Genomic DNA, 23272 nt, shown 5'->3' with positions numbered 1-23272 from the left:
CATACATATATATATATATATATATATATATATATATATATATATATATATATATATATATATATATATATATATATATTTTGTGTGTGTGTGTGTGTGTGTGTCTGTGTTGTGTGTGTATCTGTGTGTGTGTGTGACCAGAATTTATAGAAACTGTGAAACTAGCATGGCTAAAAATCCATCTGGGAAAAAACAAACAAAAAATAACTGCACAATATCCTTAAAATAGAAGAGTTAACTTTCCAAATAAGATACCAGTGGAGTACCTTGTTTTAATTACTAGACTGAGGGCAATTTATATTTTTTGACCCAAACAGATTACACTGTGTAACAATTTTTTTTTTTTTTGTTCCTGGGTAGTAAGTGTTATTTCCTAATTGCTTATGCCTCAAAAGTATAGAACATGGCTATTATTCAAAAAACATAAATTTATACTAAAGTAATACAAAGATGACTACAAAAGATTTAGAAGTGAGTAGTTTTTTGAGATTTACAATTATACTGTATTTATAATTTTGTAGTCATCTTTGTATTACTTTAGTATAAATACATGTTAATTTGGATTCATATGTTGTTTTTTTCTGACTTTATGTGAACGAAAAGACACACATTTGCCCATTTTCCCATTGGAAATTGTAATATTTTGAAATATCACTGTCCTGGTCACAAAAGCAAAGTTTGTGGGGAATAATAGCCATTTTCTATACTTTTGAGGCATAAGCAATTAGGAAATAACACTTACTACCCAGGAACAAAAATTGTGTTATATAGTGTTATCCTCACAGACTGAACTATTGTGCTTGAACAAAAGCACTCAATTTATACACTGCTGGTAACAAAGACTGAAACAAGTAATGAACACCTTGAGACAACATTAAATTTTGATGGCTTGGTGCTTGGCATTCGTACAGACTAGGCTGCTTATTCGCAGCAAAGACAACGAGACGCAGTCTGTGCCACACTGGATTACTGGCAGCCCCAAAGCATCCTGCTGTCATGTTTTTGGAAAACAAGACCTGCGCCATGTTTATAGTGAAATGGTATGGAAGCAAAGCTTTTTTTTTTCATATTACAAAACATTGTTATTAAAATACATGAATTTGTGTATTTTTTGTAAATGGCATGCTGAAAATGTTCCACTGTGATAAGCTTGTAACATGTTAATCACATCAGAAAATACTTGATATACAAGTGAAAGTGCATTTTTATAATTAGAGAAGTTCAGGTTTCATAAAAAATAAAAAAAGCACAAAACTGCACAGGTTTCTGCCTGAGCTCAGGGAAGCTAATTGAAATTAATATGTATTTTGCCACCACATCACACTTAAGATTTTCAGATTTTATGAAATAGGAGTGGTTAGCATGCAATGTATCACCAGGTACCCTAGACTGCATGTGTAATTCATTCATAAATGTAGTCTGAATCCTTTCTTATTTAACAGTTCCCCAAAGTATGCGATGCTTGGTCCTCTCTCTGCCGTGCTGCTGTTTCTGAATGTCACACAAGGCTCCCGCAGTAGAAGATGCCCACAAGCCTGCTGTTGCTCTGGTGTTGGTCCATTTGTAAACTGCAATGACCTTGGATTGGAAAGACTCCCTCGTGCCATTCCTTTGAATACTACAGTCCTTTCACTAGCTAGGAACAAACTTTGTAACATTGACCACCAGCTTTTCTCTTACTTTTGGCTGCAAGAACTTAGCCTGAGCCACAACAACCTCAGTCGCATTCCTAAGGGGCTTCCTTCAAGCCTCGCAGTTCTTCTCCTGCAGACTAACAGCATAACCTACCTCACTGTCAACGAAATGAGAAGACTGGAGAACATAACCCGACTCGACCTGGAAACCAATCGCATCAGCGTGATCCAGAGTGCCACATTTAAGGCCTTGAAAAAGTTACAGGTTCTGAATCTTAAAGACAACAGGCTGTCCAGCATTCCCGATTCTCTGCCAACCACATTGTTTCAGCTAGACGTGTCCTTTAACTGCATTTCTAACATATACCAAACCTCCCTGGCAAACTTAACGAACCTGCAGATACTAAAGATAAACAGTAACTGTCTGAAATATGTCCCAGACAGGACCTTTGACAGTTTGCCAAGACTCACAGTAGTAGAACTGAATGACAATTCCTGGGTCTGCGAGTGTGGAATAATGTATCTCTACCGCTGGCTTTTAAACGGTAGACTAGAGGCAGCTGCGGAGCTGGTGTGTGCAGCCCCACTTTACTTTGCAAGAAGACTGCTCCTTACTTTGTCGGTGGCAGCGATCTGCCCTCAGGTCCTTAAGCCAAATGACACAATCCACCAGCACATCACTGTTTTGACCAAGCAGTCTAGTGAAGTAAAAAAACTGGATAAGATTTTAACTGCCTATCCGGTAACAAGTTCCCATTCATCCGAAAGTTTATTTCAAGCACACACTAGTTTCGCCAACGAACAAGAGAACACTTCAAGAAAGAAATTCAAACTGAATGCTGCAAACCAACACTACATTTTGGACCAAATGAATTTTGATGATTGCCAAAAGGTTGATGGAAGTACAACCCCAGCTACTGAACCTCCAATGCCTGAGAACCCTACTCCTGAAGATGCTCCAAGATATCCAGAGGAACCTACAAGCCCATCAAACGTCCCCTCCATGGAACCCACTGCTATGTTCCAGTTGACTAACAAATCTAGTTTCCAGCCAGCAACACAACTCCAGCCAACCAGCGAACAGGGAGCAAGCATGCTCACTGCAGTCTTGGCAGTTCTCTGTGTCCTGGTGTTTCTGGTGCTGCTGGCAGTGCTGTTAATATTGAAAACAATACTGGAGAGGAACCAAAGGGTGGCTCCAGCAGAAAGGATTCCTGAACCTTCCTAATGTAGTATGTTTTAGCAATGCAACCCATGAACAGATCAGTAACGTTGGGGGGGGGGGGGGGGGGGGGGGGGGCAACTCTCTACACATATACACACACCACACACCTGTATATTACACCTCAGTTTTCATATGCGTAATCTGTATAAAGAAACACACAGCTTTAAAACAACAGCATTTATTGTTATTACATCATATGTCTATAGATGCACTGATGAATGTTGCCAGCATGTTGTTCTAATGTCAATTTTATGCAAAATAAACCTATAGTTGAATGCTACACACCTTTTATTATTGTTGAAGACAAGCCCTTCAAATGGCACAGGTGGCAACTCTCCTATTCAGGAAATATTTTTAAAGAACCAAATTAACACAAATCCAGTTCTCAAAATGTATAAATAACAAGTACACATTTTCTAATGATAAGGCTGATTACGCCACAATAAATATTAAAGCAGCTATATTGCATTGTGCATTCCCAGTTACAGACTAAACTTGTGCAACGTTTTCCATTTCTTAGCCTTTGTGTGGAATTACACAATTCAGAACTGGAATGGTTGTTCACTATTTGCTACTTATGAGCCTAGCTGGGTCTAACTGGCTGTTGCCTTGACATCTTGTTTCAGTGTGTAGTCTGCCAGTGCAGCTTTTATTGCATCTTCTGCAAGCACTGAAAAATAAAAAATATATATTATTATATGACAAAGCATGAAATGGGGGTGGGGGATACTGCAGGCATGGTGAAACTAGATTAGAATGGGTTTATTTTATCAGGACTCTGGGATACCTTATTTATTACCAAGTCCAAAATTAGTGTGAGGAGAGTAAAAAAAAAATCACTTGCAAGTAACAAAACAGCTGCTGTACTAATTAAATACATTTAATATGAAGAAATAATTTGCAGATTAAAATAAAACAAACAAAAAAGGCACAGGCGTGAGATTGAGAACTTACTGGAGCAATGCAGTTTGACAGGTGGGAGGCTGAGTTCTTTTGCAATCTCAGTGTTCTTAATCATAAGGGCTTCATCCACCTGCGAGAAAAGGAAGTACGACAATAAATGGATAAAACAGGAAGACCAGTAAAAAGCCTCTCTCCATGATAGACAGGATTCTTGCTGCAAATAAGGGGAACCTGCGGAAGCAAGCTAATTGTTTATAATGCCAGTGGTTACCTACCGTCTTCCCTTTAACCCACTCGGTTACCAGCGAGCTGGATGCAATGGCAGATCCACAGCCAAATGTTTTAAACCTGGCATCCGTTATCTTCCCTTGCTCGTCCACTTGAATCTGTGAAGAAACATGAACTTCAGGAAAACAAATAAAACAGAACTGTACAGTACTGCCAAGAAACGCCAAGACACAACAAACCCACTTGTAATTTCATGACATCGCCACAAGCAGGCGCACCGACCAAGCCAGTCCCGACATTCTTTGCACTCTTGTCAAGGGATCCTACATTCCTGGGGTTTTCATAGTGATCAACCACCTTTAAAATGAGATAAAAAAATAAAAATAAAAAAAACATTAGGCAGGGATATACCATCAAAATAAGAACAAAACTTACAACCATCTATTCAAATCAGGTGCCAATGGTTACATTCCCACATAATCCCTTTGGAAATGATTAGGCTATTGATTTACTTTAGTTCAAAAATAGAGTTTCATTTTAGATAACAGACAAGCAAAAAACAAACAAACATGCAGCACTATACTTCTAGGGAGCACACTAGTCTATGTCCTTCAAGTTTTATCTCAATGACACCTTATGTTGTATAATCTGTGGTTTGTTTACTTAATGCCTATTTGACAAATACAATGAAATAGCAATTAGCTGTATCATCTCTGAAAGGATTCTGGAAACCATCCCAGAATAGCATGACTACTGCAATTCCAAATACGTATTACACACAATACCATTCTAAACTGTTCTTACCTATTGCTACTTAACTCATGTTTGCCTAGTCATACATCACAGTCTATTGCCAAACGGGAATAATTCTAACACTTCTTCGGTCACACTATACAGGTAGAAAACGCACGCAGAGCTGTAGAAGCAGAAACCTGTACAGAATACATCTTCTCATTTCATCCCACTCTGTTGATTCGCTTTGCAGCGGTGGATGTCCCCAACGGCGTCACTTTAAGCTTCCATCCGACTTAATTTGTCAAATTCTGCTTAGCTGCTAAAAGTAAATACCCATATTTCTCCCGATCTAGTACCAGCCTGAGGAAGATTTTAAATACAGAGATCTCTCAATTGGCTTAGTCCAGTCTTGTTATGTATGCACATGTATGAGTTACAAAATAATGTTTAAAAGCTAGCGAACTTTAAAACTGAAAAACTTGTTGTCTTGCTTTTTTAAAATTTGTAAATACACACACAGCTACCTTCAGTGACAGTACACCGACAAGTGCTGTTGTTAAATGTGCAAGTTAAATTAATGTTAGCTTCTAATATTACGAGAATAACACTGCGTTCCTATTAGTTTCTGAAGAGGTCATTCCATAACAAACGCAGCCTGTCCAAAGTTGCACACAGTCTGCGCCCCACACTGCATTCGCGTTTCAGTGGCGCAGCGAACAAAAAAAAAAAAAAAAAAAAACACGTTGTCAATACAATTCAATCACAGCGACATCGCACTGAGCTTACTTTTTTGTGATAACAGCTGTGCGTGGTTAATTCTGGCGCAGACAATCGTCTCAATAACATCAGTGGAGAGCAGCAACGCTTCACAACCGCTACCGCCATGTTGTTCAATAACGTGACGCACTGTGCTAAACTTCTCGTGGACGCGCACGCGTGATCGCGTAAAGCCAAGGGGAGTGCGCGTAACCTAAAGGGGGCGGGTTCGCATTATCCCCGGGAACGCGCCTATACGCAAAAAAATAAATGATTGTGAAGTGAATCAATCAATCTAACTATCGATCTTATATTTATTTACAGATACGTTCTGGCGATAAGGACATGAAACACATGTATATATTAATGGTATAAAATGAAATAAGAATGATAAAAAGCATTACATTTATTAGACCATTATACTGTACTGCCATATCTTCTAGTATTTGTGGAACATTACACCAAAATAATTGAGATGTTTTGTTAAGAGCGTTGTTTAAATACAATGCTGTCCCTCACAAAATGGCGCTGCTCTACTGTCGTCACGGTGCAATGTTGCTAGGGAACACCTCCAGGATCGCCTGTAAAAACGCTTTCGATGTGACCGTAACTACCTCGCTCCTACACGCCTTGTTTTTTTTTCTTATTTATTTATTTATTTTTACTGAGAACGAGCAGATTTTAACCTCTTTCTTAGGAGGTCGGTTCATCTGTAGGGGTTTGGGGTCAGGCATTGCTTTGGGTCGGTCCTTCGTGTTACCAGGCAGATCGAGTCCCAACATGGCGGCAGCGGTTAGCGAAGAGGAGACGCAGTTGCAAGAGATGGAGGAAGAGGCGGGGGCGTCAGCGGCTGTCGAGGAAGAGAAGGAGCTGGAGTCCGAAGACGAGGAAGAAATGGGACCCGATGGTTCTGATGCAGAGGGAGACGAGTCCTCGGATGACGAAAAAGAAAACCAAGCGGAGATCCAGCGTTTGGAGGAGCAGGTGAATGAATGGGGGCGGGGGTGCGCTTTAGCAGCGCACCAGCAGAGCACGGCAGTTTATGTAGACGGCCAGTGTACATTTTGTAGCTTTAACGCACGGTATAGTAATTTGTCAGAAATGTTTTTTTAACCAGACAACGGGTATCGCATCCCCTTCGCACAATTCAATTTCTGCACTCATTGTGCACTGACTACCCAAACTGCGATTTAATAACTGAACAACATCATCCAACTAGTTGGTAAGCACGGGTTCAGATGTGTATACGGGTATACGGAGCGCGCAGACACTCTCAAGTCTGATATTCCTGCCCTGATACTGAGAGCATACCCGCGCACGTTTTGCAGTTCAGTTTCTGGTCAGGGTGTGCACATGTGCACAGATAATGCGCTGTACATTGACTGGGATACTATGGTGATCCGGGTGCTTGTAGTCGTTTATGCTGTTTAGCCTAGTGCACAAGCTAACAAACATCGCCTACTACAAAACTCAAGTCAGTAAAAATGCTTCCATGCTAGGTAGTGTAGCATCAATTACTTGTATACAAAAGCAATGTATTCGGTAAAATCAGTTGCATGAAATCTGATCAAATTCCATGTTCTTTTTTTGTAGAATGTATTCTTTGCAATGTGTATCACATTTAAGAACATACATGATCTTTAATCTATGTTTATGTATGCTACATTAACAACACCCAGAACCACATTTAATAATATTATTTTGAAATTGCTAGAATGCCAATGTAAAGTTAACTGGTTGCTCAATTTACAGAGCATGTCTTTGCTGGTGCATTTGTTATGTCAAGTTAAATCTCCAGTTTTTAACTTTTAAACCACAACAACGAATCCACAGTATTTCAAGTGTATTTCCAATGCACTCAGTGCCGTTGGTATCCTTTAACTGCTGTCATCACAGGTACTGTAATCTGCAGAACACTGTCAAATAAATCAAACTGGAGTAGATATTTCTTTTTAACTTGCAGCTAAGAGTTAGCCCAATTGTGAATTGCTCATCACTGTATGTTTATATATTGACAGCTGTCCATCAATGCATTTGATTACAACTGCCATGTGGACCTGATTAAGCTACTGCGCCAGGCAGGGGAGCTGGTGAAACTACGCCGGGCTCGGCAGAAAATGAGCGAGCTCTTCCCGCTCACTGAAGGTAAGTCGAAGATAGAAAACTTGCTGCCACTTTAGGGTGCACATGTTACACCCCAGGGAATCACGCTATTGTGCACCCGCATAAAACATATCGGCACGCACAGGCGTGTGATATTACATCATATCACCGTTAACAGAGAAGAACAGGGAAAAATGTCAGGTCACACTGAGGGTCAAGGGAGCATTGATCGACTTTGCCAGAAAATGCCATGACAGAGGTCCCATGTTACAAGTATATAAGCAAAAGAGAGTAAAAGATTTTCTTGGACAGGTATTTGAAGACGTCAACTTGTTTAGGTGATCGACAACTGACTGTCTTCCCACATAAAAAATGCAGTAACAAATACAACTGTTGCTGAGCGCAGCAACTCGCTGTATAATCTTGTCCAGTCCGATCGGAGGCGTTCCCTTTCGGAAGACAAACTTAAAGAGCTGGTGTTCCTTTTTCATTCTTGGAATTTAGAAAGACTGTTTTAAAAAAAAAAAAAAAAAAAAAAAAAAAAAAATCCATTGGTTTATATTTAATGATTTGTTAGTTTTTTAACTTATGCTCGTATTTTGATATCCAGTGTGAGAGAAGAGCCCAGTACAACTGCACAGTCATTGTGTTACTTTGCACATACTTCTACAGAGATGCTGCATAATTTAGATTTTTTTCTGAGCATAATTCCCTGGGGTGTAACATATTGAACAATGTATGAACAAAAACAGTTAGCGATGAGCAGTAGAAGCACCATGAAAGAAAATACAGTATAACCTGCTTAACCTTTTAAATTCATGTTCATTATGTGTGTGTGTGTGTGTGTGTGTGTGTATGTGTGTGTGTGTCTGTTATATATTATATCATATTATATATATCTAGATATAATATATATCACCTGATTATGGTAATACGATGTCTACCAAAAATGCTGAGACATCCATATAGATTATTATTCCTAATAAAATAGCTGCCAGATGTTTACCCGAGGTAGGTCATTCTAATAAAAAGGACCTAGAGCCATTTTCTCTCCCAGTGATTTTTGCTCAAATCCTTTTAAAGCACAGTACAGTGTAATATGAGATCCAATGCTGGAAGTGGGAGCTTGTTTCAATAAACCCAGTGAAAAACGGATTGTCTCAACAGAAATCTGGCTGGCCTGGCTGAAGGATGAGATTCGCATGGCAGAGGAAGAGTCTGACCGAGAGAAAGTGTACGAGCTCTTTGAGAATGCGGCCAAGGATTATATCTGTAAGTAATGCATTGTCCTAGTTGAAAATGAATGCTACACCTTCTCGGTTCTGTGAGTGAAAGCACAAGGGGACGGATAAGTCTGTAAAACCTTGTCTTTGGTTTGAATGTAGGTCCTGAAATCTGGCTGGAGTATGCACAGTACTCTATTGGGGGGATTGGAAGTCAAGGGGGGATAGAGAAGGTACGGGAAATCTTTGACAGGGCTCTGACTGCTGTGGGGCTGCACATGACCAAGGGAGCAGCTATCTGGGAAGCCTACAGGGAGTTTGAGAATGCCATTCTGGGAACTTTACAGGTAAGACTTCAAATCAAAAGCCAATTTGACTGTTATTTAGGGATTAAAAAGGCTCTATCTATCTATCTATCTATCTATCTATCTATATATATATATATATATATATATATATATATATATATATATATATATATATATATATATATAGTATATATAGATACTCTTTGCCCGGATACGGGCCTACTTGTTGCCCGGATGCACCACTTACATTTTAGTTTAACAAGAATTGGATATAAGACTGCAGTTTGAAATCCAGTTAGTCAGTCTATAGTACACTGCAGAGTTTTCCTTCTGATAAGCAGACTTTTTAGGGGGCATATAAAGTAATTTGTTCTCCTTCCCTCCAGCCAGCACCAGGTAGCGTTCCCACTCCAGAACAGCAGGAGGTGCTGAACGCACAGCTGAACCGAATCCACACACTGTTTCGACGGCAGCTGGCTATCCCTTTCCTAGGTAAGTCTTTCAGGTTCAGTGGAAAGGGCTGTGCTGGTGTATACCGATGTTACCCTGGGAGATGTCATTTATTAAATACTTGACATTCTCTTTGAATGCACCTCTGGAGAAATGCGAGTCTACTGTGAGGTAGAGATTTTCAGTATTTAACCTGCTTCCCCCTCCTCATCAGATATGGAGGTCACATATGCAGAGTATGGAGAATGGTCAGACAAGCCCATTCCAGGCTCCGTTACTCAACTTTATAAGAAGGCACTACAGCAGATGGAGAAAAGCAAGCCGTATGAGGAGGCCTTGGTAACTATCTCCCTTTTAATCCTTGTCGTGGGTGATCGGCTGATCCCTTGATGAGCTGTCTGAACTTGTTCTTTAGTTTTGTTGTCCTCTTTATTTTTAACTCCGGTGAAAGCTGGTATTAGCCTACCGTTAAACTCCTCAGTCAGTGTGATCTCATAATACGCCTGGTATCGCCTTTGGGCTTTAAATGCTTCTCTGTTTTCATAGCACAAATGGTTAAGGATTTAAAATTCGTTTACTTTTGGAAGCGTTTTATTTTGTGCAGCACCTGATACACTAAAGACATGGCACAGAACAAGAACTCAAGGAAATTCTTCTGTTCAAGCATCTCAGCAAGTGTGTCTTGGGTAAACGAGGAAAGGCAGGCGCGCATCTCATGATTATCCAGTGACTGTAGTCTCATCCCTTTGGTGGCTTTCAGCGAGTGCACTTGACTGTACAATTGCCTGAAGGCATCCTCCTAATTCTCTTTTTTCTTTCTTGAAGCTTGTAGCTGAGCCACCCAAGCTTGCTGAATACCAGACCTACATTGATTATGAGTTGAAGGAAGGGGACCCGGCTCGAATTCAGACCATCTTTGAACGGGCAGTGGCTGAGAACTGCCTTGTGCCTGACATGTGGGCCAAACTGACCCAGTACCTGGTAAGAAACGGACCTCAAAATTATTGCTATTATCAGTTAACAACAAGTGCATTTTACTCCAAGTACATCTTTCAATGTTAAAATCCTGCTGCGTGATCCATTGGTTTGAGAAAAAGCTTCCATGTTTTCAATTGGTTCACTGAAATATATGATGATATAATTGACTGAGCATCATTTCTAACAGCATTTCAAATGCATACCCGATATGACATTGCTGATTAGTAGTACTTTTCATTAGCGTGGTGGATAAGATTGCATTTGCCACCTTATCTGTTAAAGGATAAAACAAATCTTTCTTTGTCTTCAGGATAGACAGTTGAAGATTAAAGACTTGGTGCTCTCCTCTCACGACCGGGCTGTTAGGAACTGTCCTTGGACGGTGGGACTCTGGAAGAGTTACCTTCTCGCTTTGGAAAGGCATGGAGCTGAACATAAAACTGTGTCAGGTAACAAATGCATCATCTCTCAATATATTTCATGCCTTTGTTAAACGTCCTTCTGGTTGCAGTGTGTATTGTGTGTTTATTTCTCTTATTACTATCTCCTTTCCCTGTAATGAATCCGCAGTTTATTTAATTACGTTTTCATCCTTAGATATCTTTGAAAAAGCCCTGAATGCTGGCTTCATCCAAGCAACAGACTACGTGCATATCTGGCAGGCGTACCTTGACTACCTTAGAAGGCGAGTGGATTTCAGCAAAGGTATGGAGTAAATAAGCAGTGTTATATTTAAAGACAACCCAAAGCACTGTTCCTTTGCAGTGCAATGCTAAGTAGGTTCTGAAACTGACTCTAACATAGTCAGCATTGTGTGCAGTGTTATTGAGCAGGGAGAACTAACCCAGTGAACAGTTCATAATCCACTTTTACTGTAATCCTCGTAGGCGGAAAGTCAGGGCCTGAGCAAAGTATATTGGATTTTATGAGTCCTGCTAGGCTGTAATATGAAGAACCCAGTGGTGACTTAACCTTGCAGTGCTAGATTGCAAATTGAAGAGCCATTATGACAACCGTTTATCAGGGTGGTGGCTGTGGGTTTTGTCCCATCTTTTGACAAAGCGAACTGCAGAAGCCACCTAGTTGATGCTTTTTTTTTCAATCTGTTTGTAGAGTCCAGTAAGGAGCTGGAGGAGCTCAGGTCTGCGTTCGCTCGGGCTCTTGATTACATGAAGCAGGACGTGGAGGAGCGTAAGTGACACGTTTGTTTCGTTCTTCATCTTTTCGCCTCATTAGCCCCATTACCCTCCTGCTGCATTTTAAAATGGTGTTTTCTTGTGTTTCTACAGGTTTTGGTGAAAGCGGCGACCCCTCTTGTATGATAATGCAGAACTGGGCAAGGGTGGAGGTAACCCTTTCCATCTCTCACATGTTCTCCTGCCAGTATTGCTTTGCTTCTCTGAGTCATGGTACTGGTCTGATTAAGAGAACAGTCGGGCAGCACAGCTTTGCTTTATGCCCTTGGTATGCAATGTATGGACTAAGCATAGTATTTCTGGTCATTTTGCTGCCTGAATTCTAGTCCTACTGTGTGCATTGATGTACAGGTAATACTTTTATGCTTTATCTCCCGTGACTCCAGGCATTACACTGTAAAAACATGCAGAAGGCCAGGGAACTGTGGGATAGCATCATGACAAAAGGGAACGCCAAGTTTGCCAACATGTGGCTAGAGTACTACAATCTAGAGAGGTAACCACTACCCTAACATCTGCCATTTCCCGATCTGTTACATTGTTCTCATTTTGTTTACTATGTGTACTAACCAACATCTGCCTTGAAATGAGCTGTGATGAAACTAGGTTTGCTTGGTATTTAAGGATGTATTTGGATCACTATGGTTATCCTTTGTGCGTTGCGTTGCAGGATGAAAATAAGGGTACTCCTTCATTAATATACATGCTGCTATGTCACAGAAGGCCAGGCAGTCACACTGTGTCTTTCATTTATAAGTGGCTGATGTACCTGTGTTAATCCCAGGTGTCACGGGGATGCACAGCACTGCAGGAAGGCTTTGCTTCGAGCTGTCCAGTGCACCTCTGACTACCCTGAACACGTGTGTGAGGTCCTCCTTTCCTTCGAGAGGGTGGAGGGTAAGTGCATTCAGAGATCAGAGAATGTGCACATATCTTAAGAACTTTAACGTAACATTTGATAAAACAGACTTTTGTACCACCGGTCTGGTTTAGATGAAACGATGCAAAGGAATTTGTTGATATGATGCTGACACTTGTGGTTTATTGTCTTTTGTGTGGATATGCATGTTACTGACATGTTACACTACTGTTTAAACATTAGGTACTCTAGAGGACTGGGACACGGCTGTGCAGAAAACGGAAACCAAACTGTCCAGAGTCAGAGAGCAGAGAGCCAAAGCAAGTACTTTCACTTTATCATTGTCACATGGCATAAGCTTGAGTTTCTAGGGGGCACACTGAAAGGTATTTGAGGTGGTACAGGTTTTGGGTGCTAGAGGTAGTGGTATTATACAATGACTGTGGTACTAGAGTAAAGTTTTCTCTGTTGAGAGTTGGGGTCCTGCTTTTTGCCTGTAACGGCTTGTCCAATCGCAGGATACAGAGAAAGAAGCTCTCCTTGCCAAGCAGGAGGAGGAAAAGGCTGAGCAGAAGAGGAAGAAGAAAGCACAGAAAAAGAAAGCGGGGCGAGCTGGAGAGAAGAGGAAGGCTGAGGAGGAGGAGGAGGATGATGAGGATGAGTGGGGAGATGAGTCAGGTGAGACGACACCAGGAGACTTTCAAATTCACTTCAGATTATTTAGTTTTTTACTGAGATTTGAAGGTGGATATCCTAAGCAATAACCAAGAGTAAATACACAAACATGCATAATGGTTGAATCTTCTCCGTTTCAGAACAACCCGCCAAGAAGCTCCGGGGTGAGGGGGATGAGACGATGGAGACAGAGAGTGGGATGTTCAGTCGGAAGGCTCCCTTCCAGAAGACCTCACAAGTGCCTGCAGCTCAGAAAGCCAGGGCTGCAGCCAGGCCAGCCCAGCAGGTCCCCCACGACAGCCGCAAGGACCATTTGAGCGTCTTTGTAAGCAACCTGCCCTTCAGCTTGGAGGACCCTGAGCAGAAGCTGCGGGACGTTTTTCAGAGCTGCGGGCCCATTGAGCAGGTCCGCCCAATCTACAACCCCCAGGGCACCTTCCGCGGGTACTGCTACGTGCAGTTTGAGAGCCAGATCTGTGTGCAGGAAGCGCTGAAGCTGGACCGGAAGGAGATAGATGGCAGGCCCATGTTTGTCTCGCCCTGTATTGACAAGAACAAGAACCCAGACTTCAAGGTAATGGGAGGAAATCTTCCAATAATGAGTCAGCCGGAGTGCTTGGGGGTAGTATGGTCTAGCGGTCAAAGAGCCGAGGGACATGGGTTCTGGATTTTGCCCTGCCCGTTATTAAGTTGTGTTGAAAGTGCTCCTTCATTTAAGTTAAATACATTTTAAGGGGAATTCAATTAAAAAATATGTTGATCAAGAGTAAAATAAAAATATGAAACAGGTGTGATTTATAGCCTACATTTTGACGTAACTAGATTGAACGGGTCCTTACAGCGCAGTGGGAAAGTGGGGTCCGTGGTGACCATTTTCTGGGCTGGTTTATTTGGGACAGAGCTGTCAAGAAGACGCTCTTGTTTTAATGGTCTCCTTTCTGTTTGTGCCTCCTCCACAGGTGTTCAAATACAGCACTTCTCTTGAGAGACACAAGATCTTCATCTCTGGCCTGCCTTTCTCTTGCACTAAAGAACAGCTGGAGGGGATGTTCAAAGAACACGGCACAGTCAAAGATACCCGGCTGGTCACTAACCGTTCTGGGAAGCCAAAGGTAAAAGTGAAAAGCAACATAGTGCTGGAGTCATGAGACCTTTAAGTAGTGTTGTCTCAGTTGTGCAGTTACTGAAATACTCAGATGCTTGACTGAAAAGTGGCAGAGAAAAGACATGAGGGGAGTAGTTAAGGTGGTCTTATAGCCAAACTTGGATATCATTTCATTTCCTCTAGTTTTTGTTATTCAAAACATTCGTAAACAGTAATCTTTTTTTAAGAATGCACACAGGTGTAAAACCGAGGTCCTATTGTAAGTGACTGTGCAGCAAAAGCATCAGTTGATGCTTATTCCACCTCCCAATCTCTGTATGTCGCTTTCGATAAAAAGCAGCTTCTTTATGACAAATTTAATTAAAAAAATAAGTAAGTAAATATAACGCTCATTCTTTTTTGTATTCACCAGTTGTCCTTTCGCAGCCCTTGATGGTGAAATAATGGGGTGCTGTAATACTAATGGAAACGCCAGGCTTGGAGATTAACTTTTTTTCTTTTGCAGGGCCTGGCATATGTGGAGTTTGAGAACGAAGCGCAGGCCTCCCATGCGGTGCTGAAGATGGACGGGACGGTGTTCCAGAATCACACCCTGAATGTGGCCATCAGTAACCCGCCCCGGAGGAACCTCTCAGACAAGCCCGAGTCCAGCAAGGCGATGGGATCCATGATGCCACCACAGGTCTTTGGAGTGTAAGTATCCCAGTCACAGCTCTCTGTGGTTCAACAAACAGTTGCAGAAACATTTCTTCTTTCCCTTTGGAGCTACCTCTTAACCCTTTAAGGTACAAGGGACATATGTGTCCCACAAAGATGATGCGAACTTTCTTATTTTTGCAATGTGGTCCCACGAAACGGGGATTAAAAATGACTAATAGGTTGGGTCTGGTCATCCAACTTGTCAGTTTCCTCGTAATACTTGAGTCGCTCTTAAATGTATTTTAAGAAGAAACCATTTGAATAACAAGCGCTCAGCTCCTTGTGTATTGTGAAGGGGTTAAAATCCTTCCAGTGTAATCAGAGGTAACTGGCATGGAAGGATGCAGCGTGAAGAGGAGCAGTCTGATTCCACTGTCTCTTTTTACCTTGGCAGAAGAGGGAGGGGTCGCACACAGCTGTCTCTGCTACCGAGAGCATTGCATCGTCAAAGTGCCCCAGAGTCGAAGACAGAGAACGGGACACTGCAGAGCCGATCTGGAGAGCCTGTGCAAGAGACCTCAGCGACAGCACCACAGAAACAGATGTCCAATGCGGACTTCTCCAGATTATTAATGAAGAAGTAACAGGTGGACGTTGACAGGGCTCAGCCTAGAGGAGCAACGAGAAAACTGCCTTTTACGGAAACCATATTGTGTCCTTAATGAAAAGAAAAACATTTCTGATGTAAATATTTCAAAACCCCTATAGCCAATTCTATGAAAAAAGGCTTAGTTAGCCAGGGCTCCATAGATACCGAAACCAGGTCAGAGGGGGTACGATAGAGCTGCTGGGGCAGGGCGGAACAGTGTGGCTAGTATTAGAGATTGGTAAACCTGGAAAAGCCGAGGATTGGATGTGTTTTACTTTAAACTCAATTCGGAGTAAGTGAAAACCAGATCCATTTCAAATCTGGTTTTATTCCCCTTGTGTTTTGGTTTCTTAAGCAGTTCTTGTTATCGTTTGCATTTTTTTAATGGCAGAGAATTTTAAAGGGGAAAATCCAATCTGACTTTTCTGTGCTGGATTTTGTTTGGGGGAAAAAAAAAAAAAAAAAATTAGTTTGATGTTTATTGAAGTAGAGCCTTGACTCTGGGGCCACTGAAGTGGCTACATTGCACAGATCCAGCAATGTGCGAGGGGAAATTGCTGCATGGAGGCAGGCTTGCGATTTCTTTTTTTTTTTTTTTTATACAGAAACCAGTGTTTTATTAGCTCTTTGCGTATGAAATGTGAATATTTAAGAGTGCATCAGTGTAAGCTTACCTATCTCTTACTGTAATTCTGCAAAAACAAAATAAGGTTGAAGAGAAAAATGCTAATTCAATTTTTATCCCCTATTTCCTAAGCTCATTAGTTTCCAGTTTTGTGCCCTACATTTACATGCCGTTATGTAGGACTGTGTTAAAAAAAGTAATGCATTAATACCCTTACTCCTGCCCACTTAGAAGGCAAGCATGCTTGATTAAAAGGGGGAACCTTCTTCAACACAGTTTCAAATGCTACCTTATTTCGTCATTTGCTACTTTGTATTGGTATACTAGTTACAGGCTGATGTTTTTTTGAAGCCTTTCCATTAGAATCCAGTGTCCAGGCTGGTGATGAGATCTCTCACATTGAGGGTGTTTATTTAAAATGTATTAGTCTTTGTTAAGTAATTAGTATTGCAGAGGTACAATCCCAGCAAGGGCCTCTTAATATGAATGCTGTCAGTATAAATGGAAGCGAGCGAGTTCTACCATGCATGGTTTCCTGAGCTTTCCTGGAGATATAGCCAATTGTTTTGAAGCTTTTCCTAGAAGAAATTGTGGAATGGCTTCATAGCTAGCCTTTTTTGTTTTATTAAAGAACACTTTTAGAGTCTGTTTGAATCGGGTGTTCAGTGCTCGCTTGGTTGGCTGTAGTTTTGTATAGCATTTAAATGTTTTAAAAAGGAGAAAGGACAAATTAAGCAATTTGCTAACTAGTGACATTTCACCGCAGTGGCCTATTTTTTTAGTAAAAACTAAATAAAAGAAAACAAATAACGCTTATGTTTGTTGTTCGACGTTCCGTATAAGAGGGTGATATTCAAATTGTATTAATGTTTGAAAATGAAACTTTTTTTTCCTCCTTTTGTATTTAAATATATTGGTCCATTTGTTTTGTGTTGACCTTGATGTTAAGAAGCATACCGGCAACCTAATTATGAATTTATTTACTTTTTCTTTTTTTTTTTTTTTTTAAATGTGCCAACTGGGCAAGTGTACAGGGACCGTTTTTTAAGTGTGTAACACCCCCCCCCCCCCCCCCCCCCCAATTTCTTTTCACTTATTTACTTTTCGTGATGTGAAATGTATAAAAAATGAAGACCATAACTGTGCTCTGTGTTGGGAATTTTTGTTGTTGTGAAGCATTGTAGATGTATGTTCCCTATTTTATATTTTGATTCCTTAGCATACTGGCCCAGTGCCTCTTTTAACCAATATGCAATTGCATTACCCCTGACAGTCTAATTCAGTATTTGTATTACAGCTTTTACCATGTAATTGCTGGTGAGCAGCTGGTGCAACATCAGCCTGTTCCAGTTCCACTGTAAAGGTTGTCCACAAGCAAACAAACACAGGGTTTATGTAACAAAATAGTTTTTTTATTTTGTATTTCATACAAAGTTCAAATCACTTGTCCTACCAGGCAAGGGAACCCACAACGATCACACTACCCATCTATTGTTGAGTCATGATACTGCCAGATCCAGAGTTGGTTGCAGCTTGTCACTCCATCGCTTGGATTATTTGAACTGGTTGCAATCATTTTATTACTGTGCACATTTGCACATGCTTACCCAGTTCTTCTAAAGATATAGCAACCTTTGTGCACTGTGCTTCAGTGTAGTAATCTTTTAGTAAAGCTAGATGATCCATAACACTTGTGCAAGAAATCTGAAGAACAATAAAAAAAAACTAATTCAGTTCACCAGGTGCTATTGACTGCACTGCACGCTGTATTTATTGGCATATTCTGTGGGCAATTTAACAGAAAGATACTGGAGGAAATGACACCTTACAAAAAGTAATACACCAGGTATAGGGTATACTACAAAGTTATTTTGTTAAATAAGTACATGGAATAATAAAAAGTTTATTACCGAAGCAGTGTAGTCTGTAACGAACAGAACAACTTAAGTTCACATACTTTTTAAATTGATCATTGACCTGGAGAGCAAGACCCCAAGCATGTTGAGGTTGTAAGAGTAATTCAATTCAACTCAATTTTGTTAATAAAGCTATACACCCAATATTTGCTGTAAAGTACAATACAGACACTGATGCCCAGATTAATATTAAATAGCAAATACGAGAATTTGTAAGACGAGGATGTTTCCTCCCCTTTCCATATATTTGACAGACCTTACAAGCTTAATAGTCACAATAGATGAATGTTTATTTGTGACTTCACCTTTGCTGTTGGCATTACAGACAGGGACTCAGAATTTTTCAATGTAGTTGTAGGGACATTTGTGTGTGACATAGTGCTAGGACTGTGCAAATCTGCAGGTACAACCTGTTAAATAAATTGTTCAATTTTACACCCTTTATAAATACAGTACTGTCAATATATTAACTTGCAATTTCAATAAAAAAAAAAAAAAACACTTGCAGGAAGGAGGAGTGTACCCTTTCTACACAGACAGGCCAAATAATAATCCGATTCTCATTTCATATAAGATTTTCCAACAACAAATAAATAAAGCTATATAAATACACATATGTTAAACTGAAATGTTCTCACTGCAGGTGGAATGCGTGCAGGAGCTCCCCTCTAAATCATCTGTGGTCATTGTGTGCAATCGCACTGCAACACCGCCACAGCGCTCAAACAAAAGAGCTACAGCCCTCCATTCTAACACTAGTAACAACAGTATTCTCATAATCCAATGCTATTTGCACTCCAGCCATTGTGTATTGTTCATACAGGTTTGGCACCTGAGAACACTAAATAATGTAAAATTTTTCAATGTCTCACTTCGATTCTAGTTCTCTTCGCTCCCGTTTCTCTACCCTTAAATTAAACCTGTTTTGCTTCAGTACTTGCGTGATCTAAACCCAAGCATAGTTTTTATTCGATCTGGATACACTGCATGATTGATAAAAGTGGTGATGTATCTACCTATAATTTTAGGTACAATTTATTGGTCACCCAAAATACAGATTTATTACCTTGGCATAACATTTAGAAGTAGAAGTGCTCCACACTTTCTGGATCTTAACACCCAGTTAATATAAAGCATGACTATTACTTCAATTCCTAAAGTGTCAAGTGCAAAACAACAATTTTCTATTTTGCGACATTGTGACAATTTGGCATAGTGTAGATTACGATATTTGTTATACAAACTGCCAAATAGTCAAATCACAAAGAAGTAGGCAATCTTTATCACTCTCTATCCTGCCTGGAAGACAATGTGTTGTTTTCTGTGAAATATCATGAATCCCATTAAGAAAACCAACCACTTGCCTGCTGTCTACCGAAACTTGAGTTTTGGTCAAACTCTTTCACTACATTTTGTATCCCCCCCTCCCCCGCCCACTCATTTTCAGTTCATGACCGGTATTGTTTGCTTGCAGTCTATGCAAGCGTTGCTGTTGCTGGCATCAGGCAGGCCCACAGAATGCTCAGTGGTGGCGATGAGTAAAGTGTCGAGGGTCATCTCTGTGCACTTGGCGATGAAGCGAATGAAAGGACGCACGTCCCCTTCGTTGGCCATGTCCAGGGCGTTGTAGTACTCTGCCCGCTGCTCCTTGCGGATGGTGATGGGCGGGTACCCGGCTTGCATGAGGATGAGGTTCATCAGAAGGCGGGAGGTGCGCCCGTTACCGTCCACGAAAGGGTGGATGTAGACCAGCTTGTAGTGAGCTAAGGCAGAGAACTCCACAGGGTGCAGGTTCATAGCTTCTTCAGAGTTCAACCACTGCACCAGCTCCTGCAAGTGCTTGTCTAAGTCCTGGGGGTGAGGAGGAATGTGGTGCCCCACAAATACCTGGCTGGTCCTAACCCTGCCAGCTTCTACAGGATCCACGTAGCCCAGAACCCTGCGATGGATCTCCAGGATGTCTGTGATGGTGACAGACCCAACCCTGGACAGGAGGGTGGTGTTGAGGTACTTCATGGCAGCGTCCACCCCGATCACTTCATTCTGCTCCAGCAGGCTCTTCCCAGGCACAGCGTACTGTGTCTCGATGATGTGCCGGATCTCCGACAGCGTCAGTGTGTTCCCCTCAATGGCCACAGTGTGGTAAATGTGGTGGTAATAAGTCTCTTCCATCACCCTCCGCAGCGCTGAGTTCCCTTTTGGAATGGACATCAGCTTGCGCACCTTGCTGTTGATGATGCTGAAGAACCTCTGATCGATCTCTTCTACGAGGGGCTGCGTGCGGTCCCGGTTCACCAGCGCCCTCGCGTTGCAGGGAGAGATAGCCAGCGCCTTGGAATAGAGGTGGTCTGCCTGGATCACGTCTTTCTCCTCTTCCAGGATGATGCCCAGCTCCGTCAGGGCATCCACAAAGTCCGGGTTCATGTTGAGTGAATGCAGCAAGAGCTTGTGGGCTTTCTCCCGCTTTCCCAGCCGCTTCATTTCCAGTGCCTGGTGGAGAGCTGCTTTTGCTTCCAAAACATCCTCTAGTAAAAACAACAAAAAGAAATGTTCGGTTTTCAAAGCGCCTTACATTAAATCAACACTTTAGTGCTGTGTAGAGCAACTGACCATGGGTACAATACTTTAAAAAAAGTATATGCATTTTAGTATCCCAAGTCTCAGTAAGTAGAAGGGGTATTCCAATTGTGTTTGTTTATTTATTTACTTTAAATTTATTTATTTAAAGGGTCCTGAACCATAGGATTAACAAGACTGGAGCCAGGGCTTCAATTAAAATATGCATCAGAAAATAATCTGGAATTGAGGGCTTGTCCTAATCACAGTAGCCAGACCTCAGAAACACGAAGACAATAAAAGAAGAAAGAATTGTGACCCAAATCCACTGTAGACAAATACTGACCACAGGGTTACTGAACTGGCAACTAGAATGGAGTTCAACAGCTGCTCCCTCCAGTTTCCAGCACAAACAAAATGTTGCTTGGTCACCAGCATGAAGTGATACTGATACAGCCTCTCTTACCTGCGTTGGGTTTGGGCTTATATGAAAGGATGTCGATCTCAGTGTAGGGAACAGTGAGGCTGGTGGAATGAACAGTGGAATGCACACCACTCCCCCAAAGGTGGCACCTGAGGAGTGCAAACCCCCTCATGGTGGCCCGGCATTTCTCTTCCACCTCAGCCAAGGGCAACAGCAACGCCAGCAACGTGCCTAGCAGCAGACAGAGCAGTGGGGTCCAGCCACAGAAGACCCGGACACCAGCGCATCGTAACACCAAAACTGCCATCAAGCACGACCTTGACCCATCCCGGGGAACACAGCTGGCATTTTGCTGATTTTAATGCTGCATGTTGTTCCTAGAAAGAAGAAGAAGAAGAAAGAATTGATGCTTGCCTCAGACTGGGATAACAGAAGAGACAAAAAAATACCCAGCTCACACCCTCCAGCCTTTTAGCCAACATATGCTTTGTTTGTTTTTACAGCTCAAGAGGACGTGTCACACATTTACACAAGGGCTCACAAAGGTGAAAGTTTCAAAGCAGCTTGCTACACTACCAACTTAACCCTTTACTGCCCTGGGAATCTACTGGCTGCAGCCTTTTGGGGGGGGGGTTCTTAAACCAGTACAAACTCTACTGCCAGTAAGAATCCCTGCTACCAGTAGTTTAACGTCTGGGATAAAAAAAGATCAAACTTTTCTGTTTGATTTTAAGTTTTGAAAAAGGCAGGTGGCTACTCCAGTTATATTAAGAATGGGTTTTGACGCAGCTACTGCTGGCAGCAGCGAAATCAGCTGAAAACATCTGCCAATTCAATATTGTCACGTCGGTGTTCGCAAGATGAAACAAACAAACAAACATCTCTTACTTGAAGCATATTTAACGAAAACTGACAATGGTAATTTCCAAGCTCCACTATTAGAAATGTCACAGCTAGTACAGCACTACGTTGAATATATTTTATTATTAGTTTTAAAAACTAAAATGAAACACAGAAAACTACAGACCATAGAGGTATATTCAAAATAATAAAAATCTACATTGTTATTCGTTTATAGCTTACATCAATAACACAGCAGCCTGAAAAGAAATGTTCGTATCTATGATGCATGTAAGTTCCTATAAAAACAGTGTACACTTTTTATATAGATTCCTTACCTTAATCAATGAAATAGACGCTTCCTCATCATTGTACACTTATTTTAAGAAGGGTATGCTATTTTATTAAATTCCTATCTTATTCCCCGTAACAACACATCATCAACAGAACTTGTCAGACAGGAACAGACTTCCCCGACTCCTTTTGATATTATTGGTTCGCTTTATTTCATTTCTAAACACTGATTGGTTCCTTCAAGGGCCGTGCCACCGCTCTAGCGACAGAAAAGCCGTCTCGTGAATTATTGCGATTGGCTAACGATGGTTTGTACGTGTTTTCTGATTGGCGCATTAATCGCATTCGTCGGAGTTTTATTTTTACATCCTGGTATTTTCTGTGCATCAGCAGCCTGTATCATTTTAATATACACATTACGGAGTGGGTTCAATCAAAAAATAGTTAAGACATGCCACCTGCACTGGCTTTATCACATTGTAACCTGCATGTGCCGTGTGCTTCCTGAATGAGCTCTCTGGTGTAAAACAACAGGACTAGGGCCGTGCTGTTAAAGCCAGCTTGAACAGTAATGTATAGTTTGCTCATTAACACATTACTGTAATCTGATTACATTTTTCAGTAACTTGTCTCTGTAATGGTTCCTTTTTTGACAGGTAACTAAACCAGGTGACGCATTACACATTATGTGAAAAAGAAACGTAAACTGTGCATGAGAAGTAACTATTCGCAACTGTAACGTAAGTAGTTACATGTTTTTTTTAAAGTAATATGTTACTGTAACTCTTTACAATTGTGTTCAAGTAGCTTGTAACTGTAACATGTTACTTTTTAAAATGAGCTTTCCCAACACTGGCAGTTAATAGGACTAGAATCTTATTAAGAAAAAAAATATAGATTTAAAGGGGATTCTGTTTTCTATGTTTCTTGACCATAAATCATTATTCTTAC

The 23272-nt window shown here is 41.2% G+C and overlaps 3 protein-coding genes across 3 annotated transcripts; 1 reads left to right on the top strand and 2 right to left on the bottom strand.

Moving 5' to 3' along the window:
- Positions 1 to 3021: 3021 nt before the first annotated feature.
- LOC121297024 (iron-sulfur cluster assembly scaffold protein IscU-like) lies at positions 3022 to 5646 on the bottom strand. The gene is made up of 5 exons (XM_041223039.1): positions 5512 to 5646; positions 4234 to 4347; positions 4038 to 4148; positions 3814 to 3892; positions 3022 to 3529 (listed from the first exon to the last, which is right to left on the bottom strand). Exons 1-5 carry the CDS (start codon positions 5608 to 5610, stop codon positions 3453 to 3455), a joined length of 480 nt encoding a protein of 159 aa, XP_041078973.1. The 5' UTR covers positions 5611 to 5646; the 3' UTR covers positions 3022 to 3452.
- Positions 5647 to 6177: 531 nt separating this feature from the next.
- On the top strand, positions 6178 to 17376 carry LOC121297022 (squamous cell carcinoma antigen recognized by T-cells 3-like). Its single transcript, XM_041223037.1, has 19 exons — positions 6178 to 6465; positions 7500 to 7626; positions 8752 to 8856; positions 8970 to 9154; positions 9502 to 9607; positions 9780 to 9904; positions 10391 to 10546; positions 10854 to 10992; positions 11141 to 11248; positions 11657 to 11734; positions 11833 to 11891; positions 12126 to 12235; positions 12524 to 12636; positions 12842 to 12918; positions 13117 to 13276; positions 13414 to 13847; positions 14233 to 14385; positions 14884 to 15071; positions 15472 to 17376. The coding sequence occupies exons 1-19, from the start codon at positions 6262 to 6264 to the stop codon at positions 15659 to 15661; spliced, it is 2817 nt and encodes a 938-aa protein (XP_041078971.1). The 5' UTR covers positions 6178 to 6261; the 3' UTR covers positions 15662 to 17376.
- Positions 17377 to 19490: 2114 nt separating this feature from the next.
- Positions 19491 to 22496, bottom strand: LOC121297023 (protein adenylyltransferase FICD-like). Its single transcript, XM_041223038.1, has 3 exons — positions 22366 to 22496; positions 21230 to 21564; positions 19491 to 20732 (listed from the first exon to the last, which is right to left on the bottom strand). The coding sequence occupies exons 2-3, from the start codon at positions 21492 to 21494 to the stop codon at positions 19651 to 19653; spliced, it is 1347 nt and encodes a 448-aa protein (XP_041078972.1). The 5' UTR covers positions 21495 to 21564; positions 22366 to 22496; the 3' UTR covers positions 19491 to 19650.
- Positions 22497 to 23272: the final 776 nt, after the last annotated feature.

The sequence above is a fragment of the Polyodon spathula genome, chromosome 22 (assembly GCF_017654505.1).
Source record: "Polyodon spathula isolate WHYD16114869_AA chromosome 22, ASM1765450v1, whole genome shotgun sequence".
Taxonomy (NCBI): domain Eukaryota; kingdom Metazoa; phylum Chordata; class Actinopteri; order Acipenseriformes; family Polyodontidae; genus Polyodon; species Polyodon spathula.
This window is presented reverse-complemented; position numbering and strand designations above follow the sequence as displayed.